Source organism: Typha latifolia, chromosome 4 (assembly GCF_019914945.1).
Source record: "Typha latifolia isolate L0001 chromosome 4, TyphaL0001v2, whole genome shotgun sequence".
NCBI classification, from domain to species: domain Eukaryota; kingdom Viridiplantae; phylum Streptophyta; class Magnoliopsida; order Poales; family Typhaceae; genus Typha; species Typha latifolia.
This window is the reverse complement of record NC_133089.1, coordinates 14,205,502-14,216,891: the sequence shown is the minus strand read 5'-3', so window position 1 is coordinate 14,216,891 and position 11,390 is coordinate 14,205,502. Positions and strand designations below refer to the sequence as shown.

The window sequence follows — 11,390 nt, the reverse complement described above, 5'->3', positions numbered from 1 at the left end:
AAAGGCCTTGAAATATACTCCTAGATAAGGGATGACTCAATTTCAAGAGATTTTCACTTGTCAAAGTAGACGAATAAAAACGATTTGAAGTATAAATTTTAGATCGTCGTAAGTGATCAAAATTTTCTGCCTATTATGTTGCTCACATGCATAGTTAACTAATTTTAGATGAGCAATGTCCAACAGTTAATTGAATCATATACTCGATGATCCTTTGCATCATATGACTAATATATAAGCAAAGAAGATCAAGGACAAATAACTGGAATAAGAGAAACCAGACTGCGGCTTGCAGCGACCACTGAGGAAGCTAGGGGCACGGGAAATAAACATAATTTCGATCCTTTTGCAGAATGTGGACTGAAGATCATCACTCTGTGAGTTCAGACTCTTCAAGTTGTTTTGGAGAAGATCCCATCATGGTGAAAATTTTCTTTTGTGTAGAGGGGGTTGCTTGAGCTTGAGAAGATGAGAAAGGCCTGCGACAACATGCAGCCTGCTGGTTGGAACTCCCGTTTTCGCCAAAGCCCTTCCATGCTTGTCCAGAAGCACAAAGCAAGGAACATACTTTATGTCATAATGGAGGAGCTGCACGCAGTTCACAATAACAAATTAAATCTTCAAAAACCTGAATTTCAATCATTTGCATTTATATAGGTTTACTCAAAAATGGTGATGTAAGGCGAATTGGTCAATCACTATTATAGAGAGAGTAACCTTGAAGAACTAAATAGAAAATGATGTAGCCCAATGTAAGAGTAAAATCGTAACAACTTTCTCAGAGAATAAATAAGGTTCAAGCAATCGCTGCAAGTAGTGATAAGCACTTTCCTCTGATAAACTCTCAACAAGGGCATAAACCAAACAATTACAAATTTAACAGCAATGCAAGGAAAGCTCTCTATAGGTCATTATCAGTAACCATCAGCTTTGTTGAGCTAAATGAGTTCAGATGTTCAGTTATCATTTTTAGGTGCTCCATGCTACTTTAGCACAGAACACCTACAATTAAAGAATATTATCCCACTGACACCATCCACCAAGTATTTGTCTTCTAAGATCTAAACCTTAAAACTATCAAATTTACAAGAAACCTCCAAGTCAAATGAATGAGAGAAAAGAAATATGACTAAAACACTTGATGAGTTGAACATCAAGAGACATGACAGTAAGAAAATTATACATATTTATGCAGTTAAATTTACAATTTATGAACTAGGAAAGGCAGTAGCATGGCGGCTAAAGCAATGAAATCATATAGCAGCATCTTAATCGTGTTTTTTAAGATTCCAGCAATAACTGAATGCATGTAAAAGTAACTTGAAACATAAAGCAAAGTTATGCCATTCATTTGGCACTTGTCAAGACAAGATGGATTTTGCCCATAAATTAAGAACATTTCCTGAATAGAAAAGGCAAATGCAAAGTGACAATAGATGATGATGGAAGAAATTGGCAATAAGAAGTAAACAAAAGAAAGTAGAAGATAGAGTCTATACAGGAAAGAAGAGCAAGCAAGGGTAGAGACTAGAGAGTAAAGGAAGGAGTCTCTCCAGGGAGATTTGTAGTGTAAGATATATTCCTGCCCTAACTCATGCATTCATTGAACATGTATGCCAAGATTTTCCATAAATAAGGGAAGAGTGTGCAACTGTCCACTATAATACAACACACAAACAAATTAACAGCCTAAACAATAAGATCTAGTTCTTGGTCACCAAGATTTCATATTGCATATCGTTAATATTGTTGGTAGATTTAAATTCCATTATAAGAACAAACCATCAAATACTACAAGAACAATGCAGTCGCCACTTAACATTCAGGCAGCTTATCCTTTCTTTCCTAAAACTGCCCCTTGTTGTTTGCTTATAACTGCTTCAGATCTAGTTCTTGATCACCAAGATTTCATATTGCATATCATAATATTGTCAGTAGAGTTAAAATTTCATTAAAAAGAACAAACCATCAAATACTACAAGCAGGATGCAGTCACCACTTAACAAGTTAACATTCAGGCAGCTTATCATTTTTTCCTAGAACTGTCCCTTGTTGTTTGCTTATAAGTGCTTCAGAGATGTAGGTAACTAGGAAAGAACCAAAAGCATCTCCATCACATTTTCAGCATTCTGCTGTACTTCCTCATCAAAATATGTAACCACGACCATGACGGAGAAAACACTATTAAGACAAGTTTCAACTCAATGTGCAAAAGACTAGGATAAAAACCCTTGAAATTTCAAATAGCAGTTCTCTGGTTCTCCCTAACGATTAGCTTACTCCTACTGGATCTTTGAATGTCTACCAACATAATATCATCTCTCTTCTATATCACCCTCAACAAGGCGAAAGTTACAAAGTCCTCAATTCTAAACCCATACTGATCATAAGATCTAGTGATATATAATAATATATACGATTAATCCTTCGATTAAACAGAAAATCCAAAGAAGCTAATTTTGCAAGCCAAAACTACACTGCTTATCATCTCAATCTTGTGATTTACTCTCACATAACTATACAACATGTTCTCCCATCCATCCACATGAATAGATGATGATACCAAAACATCAAGAGATGTGATTTAGCAGGCAATTCGATTAGCAAAGCAAGAACATGATCATTGGTTTAAGAATCAAGGCAATAAGTAAGCAGTTTCCGAAATAGTAAGTGATTCGTCTAACATATATGGGTAGAGCAGATACTTGAGATAAGATAACGATTCGATTATAAAAAAAAAAATCTTAATTGTACCAATTAATTCCCACTCTCTGACCTATAGAATCTTTTTTCTCAATCAAAACTTCATACCAAAAGCCTCAAGAGAGAACCCTAACCTCGGGAAGCCACCTCTCGTTCTCCGCATCTGCGAGCACAAAACTAACCCAATCAGAGTTCCTGGCCTCGAGATCGAGCACGAGATCGAGAAGGGAGTTACAGAGCCGGCATTTGGGGGAGTAGAATTCGACCACCGTGGCCCCCTTCCCGCTCGCCAACGCCGTCGCTAGGGCTCGGTGCTCCGCCTCTCCCTGTTCCTCCCTCGATAAAGGCGCCGCATTAGGATTCCGCCATGAATCGTCGCCAATGAGGAAGCCTTGGGTGAGCGAGCCAAGGCTTCGTAGGGATTTGAAGAGCCATGGGAGATCAGGGTTTCCACAAGGATTAGAATTAGAGCTAGGATTAGGGTTTGGGTTGGGATTCCATGGCCATTTCCAGCAGATGACAGGTGGTTTTGGAGCGACTCCCATTTGCTCGTCGGAGGAGGAAGACGCAATCAGCGGTATTTGTAGTGAACAATATCGACTTCGGTCGGTCACGTCGAAGTTAATCCGATCCGTTTCACCTCTACCTCTATATGACCCGCGCTGCTAATTCATTTATAATATAATAACTTATTTATGACCCAAATAATTTATTTATAATACCAAAAAACAATTAATTTATAATATGAAAAAAAAACCCTGTTAATAACATAAAAAAATATTTATAATTAAAAAAAAATGTGTATCTAATCCGAATAACTAATATAAATTTCAGTAACATCTACCACCCAAACCTGTTTATGATCTATATAACTCATTAATTAAACATGTCATATTAACATTTGTAATATCATGACCCAACACAAATTGTTACATTTACCTAGAGTGATCCATGTCTCACTCTTCTCTCTCTCCCCTTTTCAAGCTCAGCTGCTCTCTGTTAACCACTCTAGCACTATCCAGAGGGTAAGCCTTCCCAATCTCCAACAAGATGCGGAGTTAGGGTTTCACCTTCTTTCACTCTCCTTTTGCTCGCATCTCGTCAAAGGTGGTAGTAGCAGAAGACGAAAGCAGCAAGGAGGCTAAGCTACTCCTCTATTTTCTTAGCTAAGCCAATGTGCTTATTCAATTTTATTTGTGGTTTGCATGGTGAGGAGGGCGGCAGTTTTTTATGGTCCTCCTCTCCTACGAACAATGAATTGTGCTGCTGTGGGCTTCCCTTGTAAATATTCATTCTCACGGGTTGGAATATGTAATAATCCAAAATAAAAATTATATTTTATTAACTACAGCAAACCTAATGAGTTATGAGCTTATGTCATCTTAAAGTTTTGTTTTAATTTTTGACACCCCTAAATTAAGGAACCATAACAAATCATGCATCAATCGAGCAAGAACTATTTAAACCCAGTGGCGTTCTTGTTATTTCTCCCATAAGGAATGGCTTTCTTCATCTCAGAATAGCTGGCTTCCGCCAAATCCGTTCTCTATTTAGGATTTAGTACTACCGTTTTACCCATTCTACCCTTCGTCATTTAAACAAATAAATAAATAATATAAACTCTCCCGTCTTCTTTCTCGCTCGCCATCTCCTCCTCCGCCACCCCCATTCCCTTCTCCTCTCCTCTCCACCCCCTCGAAAATATAAGAATTGGGGTTAGGGTTAGAGTTAGGGTTAGGGTTAGGGTTTCGAGATCTCAATGGGGCAGCAGACGCTGATCTATAGCTTCGTGGCGAGAGGGGTGGTGATCCTTGCCGAGTATACGGAATTCACCGGAAACTTCAAAACGATCGCATCCCAATGCTTGCAGAAGCTCCCCCCGAGCAACAATAGATTCACATACAACTGCGACGGCCATATTTTCAATTACCTCGTCGAGGATGGATACAGTGAGTCTCTCCGATCTCCTCTTCGTTCTCTCAACTTCTCGTCTATTTGTTCTTGTTTATATAGTTGGTCTTTGATTCTGTGGTATATATATATATATATTTTTTTTTTTTTGGTGGGAAATGCGTGTTTCTTGGTTGATCGTTGCGCGGTTCTAGGGTTTGGATTTGATAGGATTTGAATTTGATGGCATGCGTTGGAAGAATGGGATTCATTTTGATTGACATGATAGCATCTCTTCTAAGAGAGCTTCAAGAATTTATCTCAACATTGTTTGTCTCGTTGGATCTTTGAATTGTTAACGTAAATTTTTTTATTTTTCAACGTTGCATTCGTGCTACTCCTGCAATTTTGATGAAATTTGAACAGCTTCCTAGGTACCAGTGGCGCCTATTCATGAACGAATTTTGTTAGGTTAGTCGCATACCTAGATGGTGGACTTGCATTGATCCAACCCGACTCACTGCATTGTGTTTTGGATCATATATCGGTAAATCTCAGCGTCATGCTTGCATATTTTAGCTTTATGTTGACAAATGGAAACTATGTTATGCACACCATAATGAAAGACTTATCCAAGGTAAAGATAGGCTTCTTTACTCTAGATTTGTTCCAGAATAGGAAACGGTTAGGGCTTAAATTTGCCTTTCTGTTAAGTTTATCGTGCTATTCTGTGCACCAATATTAATGATACCTCAGTTCTGGAATTCCTGTCTCGCTGCTCAGGATTTGCTTAGTATCCACATCTTTTATTTAATATTCATATCTATGACTTTATAGGTGAATTTGTGTTGGAAGTCTTCTTATGTATTGAAAGTATAATTCTGATGGCATTTGATATTGCTGTAGTTTTTTCCTTTCAGAAAAATTGAGCTTTTCAATTTTGATATTAATTTTTGATAGAAGTAGAGACTTAATTGTGCCCCAGTTAATCCGCAATTTGTATTTTGATATTAATATGTTATGAACGTATTGTGTGCGATATTAAGGTGCTTCTTATGAAATCTATACTTTGGCATATCAACCAACAGTCTGAAATCTAAAGGCATTCAGCTAATAGTGCATCATAACAGACTTCTTGTCGAAATGGTTACTTACTTGATATGATTGTCCTGCTGTTGCTTACTTTCCGCAAGACCGCTTCATCTTTTTCTTGTGCCCGTATTAGCTTCTTGTTTCATCATTCATGTACTTGAAGCGAGATGTTAATAGGGCTTTATATGTAGCCTCATATCTGAGATATCATGATAGTTCCGCAGCCATTTCTGTTAACGACAATGAAAAGAAAACATCTTGCTAATGCTCTATCTACACAGTAGGTTTCACAACCTTTAATCAAAGAACTGGGAGATCTGTAGTCTTTCCTTGTTTTCTCTTTTAAAATTAATCTCTTTCACCGGTAGATTCCTTCCTTGATGTGAAGTGGTTTCAGTTATTCTTTCTGCCAAGTGAAAAAGTACACTTAGTGTCTAATTTTACGTCTTTCGGTCTCGTAGCATACTGTGTGGTTGTAGTTGAGTCAGCTGGACGACAAATTTCAATTGCCTTTCTGGAGAGGATTAAGGAAGATTTCACCAAGAGATACGGAGGAGGAAAAGCTGAAAGTGCCGCTGCCAACAGCCTCAACCGAGAATATGGGTATCTTTCCTTTGTATGCTGTTCAGATTACCTGTGGTTTGTGGTTTCATCAAATACTGATCAAATATTCCAGGCCAAATTTGAAAGAACACATGCAATATTGTGCCAATCACCCTGAGGAGGTCAGCAAGCTAGCGAAAGTGAAGGCTCAGGTTTCAGATGTTAAAGGAGTCATGATGGAAAACATTGAGAAGGTATAGCTGTTCATCCTTTCTGCTGCGTATCTCTTGAGAAATTACCTATTAGATGTATATTGGTGCATCTCCCTTGTTTCATGGGTAAATTGCTGTTTGGAGTCCGCACGATACACAATCTACACTATTTTCAGGTACTAGATCGCGGCGAGAAAATTGAGCTCCTTGTTGACAAAACAGAGAATCTTCGCTCGCAGGTTTGTTAGATTATCTCAAATGCACCATTTTCTGATGGATGAGCTGCATCAATTCTGCACATTCCCTCACGATATATCACTTGTAACAATGCTATATGAAGTATGGAGTTCGTTGTTTCCTTTGTAGGCGCAAGATTTTAGGCAGCAGGGTACAAAGATGAGGAGGAAGATGTGGTTCCAGAATATGAAGATAAAGCTTGTCGTCTTGGGCATTCTCATCGCTCTAATCCTCATCATTGTCATGTCTGTCTGCCATGGCTTCAATTGCTAATAATGTGCATAAATACAACTCCTTACCGCACTGAAGGCCGTCTAGATTCTCGTATCATCGCCTAATTGTTACACTATATATCATATTGATTTTTCATTTTGCTGCTTTCCTGTATAAATAAACATGATAATGTTTTATAACGTGGATGTAACCTGCCTATTATTAGCTGATATTACGCTTCATAATATTGCGTAATTATGGGTCTATGAGCAAATTTTCTTAATTTTTCACTTAACACCCTGTGTAATTAAAATTTTCGTTTAATAATATTACATAAATATAGGGTTAAAATGCTAATGTTCTTTTTTTCCATTTAACACCCTGAAAAAAGAATTTTATTTTATTTTGCAATATTTTATAAATAGAGGGTTTAAATGCAAAATGTTGTATTTTTTCATTTCCAACCCTATTATTAACTAATATTATGCCTCAAAATATTGCATAATTATGGGGTTTAAAATGCTAATGTTCTTTTTTTTCATTTAACACCCTGGAAAAACAATTTTTTATTGTTTTGCAATATTTTATAAATATAGGGTTTTAATGCAAAATATGTTAATTTTTCATTTCCAACCCTATTATTAGCTGATATTACGCTTCATAAATATTGCATAATTATGGCTCTATAAGCAATTTTCCTAATTTTTTCATTTAACACCCTATATATTTAAAATTTTCGTTTAATAATATTACATAAATATAGGGCTTAAAATGCTAATGTTATTTTTTTTTCATTTAAAACCCTGAAAAAGGAATTTATTTTATTTTGCAATATTTTATAAATAGAGGGCTTAAATGCAAAATATTGTTTTTTTTCATTTCCAACCCTATATTAACTTATATTACGCCTCATAATATTGCATAATTATGGGGTTTTAAAATGCTAATGTTCTTTTTTTTCATTTAACACCCTGAAAAAATATTTTTTATTGTTTTTCAATATTTTATAAATATAGGGTTTTAATGCAAAATATGTTAATTTTTCATTTCCAACCCTATCATTAGCTGATATTACGCTTCATAAATATTGCATAATTATGGGTCTATAAGCAATTTTCTTAATTTTTCATTTAACACCCTATATATTTAAAATTTTCGTTTAATAATATTACATAAATATAGGGCTTAAAATGCTAATGTTATTTTTTTCATTTAAAACCCTGAAAAAGGAATTATTTTATTTTGCAATATTTTATAAATAGAGGGCTTAAATGCAAAATATTGTTTTTTTTCATTTCCAACCCTATTATTAACTCATATTACGCCTCATAATATTGCATAATTGTGGGGTTTTAAATGCTAATGTTCTTTTTTTCATTTAACACCCTGGAAAAAGATTTTTTATTGTTTTGCAATATTTTATAAATATAGGGTTTTAATGCAAAATATGTTAATTTTTCATTTCCAACCCTATTATTATCTGATATTACGCTTCATAAATATTGCATAATTATGGGTCTATAAGCAAATTTTCTTAATTTTTTCATTTAACACCCTATATAATTAAAATTTTCGTTTAATAATATTACATAAATATAGGGCTTAAAATGCTAATGCTATTTTTTTCATTTAAAACCCTGAAAAAGGAATTATTTTATTTTGCAATATTTTATAAATAGAGGGTTTAAATGCAAAATATTATTGTTTTTTCATTTCCAACCCTATTATTAACTTATATTATGCCTCATAATATTGCATAATTATGGGGTTTAAATGCAAAATATTATTGTTTTTTCATTTCCAACCCTATTATTAACTTATATTATGCCTCATAATATTGCATAATTATGGGGTTTAAAATGCTAATGTTCTTTTTTTTCATTTATAACCCTGAAAAAAGAATTTTTATTGTTTTGCAATATTTTATAATAATTAAGAATATAGGGTTTTAATGCAAAATATGTTAATTTTTTATTTCCCACCCTATTATTAGCTGATATTACACTTCATAATATTTCATAATTATGGGGTTTATATGCAAATATCTTAATTTTTCATTTTACACCCTATATAATTAATTTTTTATTTCAATGACATTACATTAATATGGGGTTTAAAATGCTAATGTTCTTTTTTTTCAATTAACACCCTGAAAAACGAATTTTTTGATTTGCAATATTCTATTAAATGCAGGGTTTAAATGCATAATATCTTAATTTTACATATCTCACCCTATAATTAGCTGATATTTTGCTTCATAATATTGCATAATTATGGGGTTTTATATGCAAATTTTTAATTTGTCATTTATACAGGGACCCATTTGAATTTTTGGTTCAATAATATTGTATTATAATTTCTTTTATAATTTTGGTAAAGTTTTTATCTTACACCCTACCCTCTATATAATTGACGTTTTGTTTCATAGTATTGCATAAATAAAAAAGGTTCTAAAGGCAGATTTCTCTGATTTTAAAAAGTTTAATTTCACACCCTAGTTCTCTTTGCAACTCTTTCAAAGCAGCTTCAAAATCTTCCTGCATAAATTTATACAGAGTGTCCCTGTTAGCACACAGACAACTATCTTCAATCCTTAGTTCTCGTCCTATCAGCTATAAGAAACCAAATATTCCTTTTCTCAATGAAGAAAGAGTAACTTCAAAATTCGTACTATGCAATGGAAATGAAAGTGATTCTTGGTGACTAGCAAACCTTCTCCTCCTGGGGGTGAACTCCTTGGTCTGCCTCTACTTTCCCATATCATCAAATATGCCTTCTGGTTAAAACTAGATCCTTTGGTATAAAGTTGAAAGAGAAGCAAATGCCTCAAACTTGGGAATATCGATCCAGAAGTTCCCCCCTGGCTCAGTTTAAACCTAGAGCCAATGGAATTAGAAAATTAAATAGAAAAGACTAGTTCCAAAATGCAGCAGTAATATGAGCTACTGATTAAGGATATAAGTTTCTTCAAAACAAACTCAATAGCAGCAATCTTGGGGTCCTGCAATTCGATGGACATGGAGTATATTTCTCCTCTCTGGAATTGAGTTAGACAGCACATAAGTAGAATGAAAGTAATTGATCTGGAATGGTGACAAAACCAGAATCTTTATATGAAGGGTGTCTGCAAAGCATTTCTCTTGTATATCTGGAAAGAGCCCAGTTCCTACAAGAAGAAGAGATACACAGTAATAGAAAAGAAGAAGCACAAGTACCAGATAGACCTAGTTCATACTTGCTCAGGATCTCACGTCTGCCCACTATGAGATGCCACCCCAATGAAGGACCAATGGTCTAGGGCAATTTACAAGTTGGATTCCAACAATTGAAGAATACCCATTTGAATATTTCGGCACATTAGCCTGAACAAAAGAAACATACAGAAATCCAAATCTTGCTGGCCTTCTTGAATCTTGATAAACACAACTAAGAAATATACACTAATCCGCATACCTGCTGTTGGATTCCCTCTCCAGGTTCAAAATTATATGCATCTGGTGCCCTAGAATTGCTGATTCCTATTGTAGACGACATGGCAGTCACCAAGAAGAGAAGAGTAAATGGAACACGAATGCTTAGCTCTTCTTTAAAGGAGTCGAGGGATTATGAGGAAGGCGTGATGAGGATCTTGAATTCTTTCTTTTGGCAGAAATAACGGGCTAAAAGGTTATACAAAAAAAAAGAAAAGAGAGAGAAAAGGTACAAGAAAAGGTAAACAGATGAACCATGGAGGAATCCATGGATGGGGAAAAAGATTAAAAGAAGAATTCTTGGAGAGATTGGAGAATCCGGTTCTATGATGATGACACACATTGGAAGATAGATGAATCGGGAGATGGAGATGGAATCAAGGTGGAAGAAAAGGTTGGAAAGGGATTTCAATGTTAGGGTTAGGGTTTGGTTTCCTTGCGTCTTGAGTGAGGGTTTTGGAGGAAGAAGAAGAGATGACGACCGTTACAACTTACAACCGCTTGGCCTATTTAAATAGAGAAGTCCAGATTTTATGTCACGCCGACGGCCGACTCTCATTATACTGAAGTCAGCAATTCGAATTAACAGTCGCCGACTTTGTCTTTAGAAAGATAACTATAAAAATAAAAAAAACAACCTACATTTTAATAGCCTTTTCTGATAAACAACCAGTTTTTATGCCCAACTCCTTTCTTTTTGCTTATAATTTTATATTACACCCTAGGTTTATCAAAATTATAATATTAGGAATGTTCCCTCAAAGATATTAAAATTATTTTAAAAATATTTCTTCTCATTTTCTTTCTTTTCCTAGGACTACAAATATTGTATCAAAAAAAATCCTAAGTTTTTCAATTGGCAGAAATAGACTCAAACAATTTTGAATTACAGTTTTGAGCTTTTTTTTACTTATAATATTTAATTTACCATTTCTCTAAATCAACCCAATTGTTTAATCTAATCTATTAATTATTATTTTTTTAGTTAAATCATAGCGCAAGGAATCTAGTGGCAAAGTCTTCTTTGGTG

General features: G+C 34.7%; 2 protein-coding genes and 1 long non-coding RNA gene across 3 annotated transcripts; 1 reads left to right on the top strand and 2 right to left on the bottom strand.

The window, feature by feature from the left end:
- Nucleotides 1-176: 176 nt before the first annotated feature.
- LOC140785676 (thioredoxin-like protein HCF164, chloroplastic) lies at nt 177-3,341 on the bottom strand. Its single transcript, XM_073133636.1, has 2 exons — nt 2,838-3,341; nt 177-588 (listed from the first exon to the last, which is right to left on the bottom strand). Exons 1-2 carry the CDS (start codon nt 3,246-3,248, stop codon nt 418-420), a joined length of 582 nt encoding a protein of 193 aa, XP_072989737.1. The 5' UTR covers nt 3,249-3,341; the 3' UTR covers nt 177-417.
- Nucleotides 3,342-4,285: 944 nt separating this feature from the next.
- Nucleotides 4,286-7,148, top strand: LOC140786726 (putative vesicle-associated membrane protein 726). Its single transcript, XM_073135352.1, has 5 exons — nt 4,286-4,652; nt 6,147-6,288; nt 6,362-6,482; nt 6,617-6,679; nt 6,807-7,148. Exons 1-5 carry the CDS (start codon nt 4,463-4,465, stop codon nt 6,948-6,950), a joined length of 660 nt encoding a protein of 219 aa, XP_072991453.1. The 5' UTR covers nt 4,286-4,462; the 3' UTR covers nt 6,951-7,148.
- Nucleotides 7,149-9,380: 2,232 nt separating this feature from the next.
- On the bottom strand, nt 9,381-10,843 carry LOC140786727 (uncharacterized). Its single transcript, XR_012108692.1, has 3 exons — nt 10,344-10,843; nt 9,603-10,252; nt 9,381-9,427 (listed from the first exon to the last, which is right to left on the bottom strand). It is a non-coding gene; the product is annotated as an uncharacterized lncRNA (long non-coding RNA).
- Nucleotides 10,844-11,390: the final 547 nt, after the last annotated feature.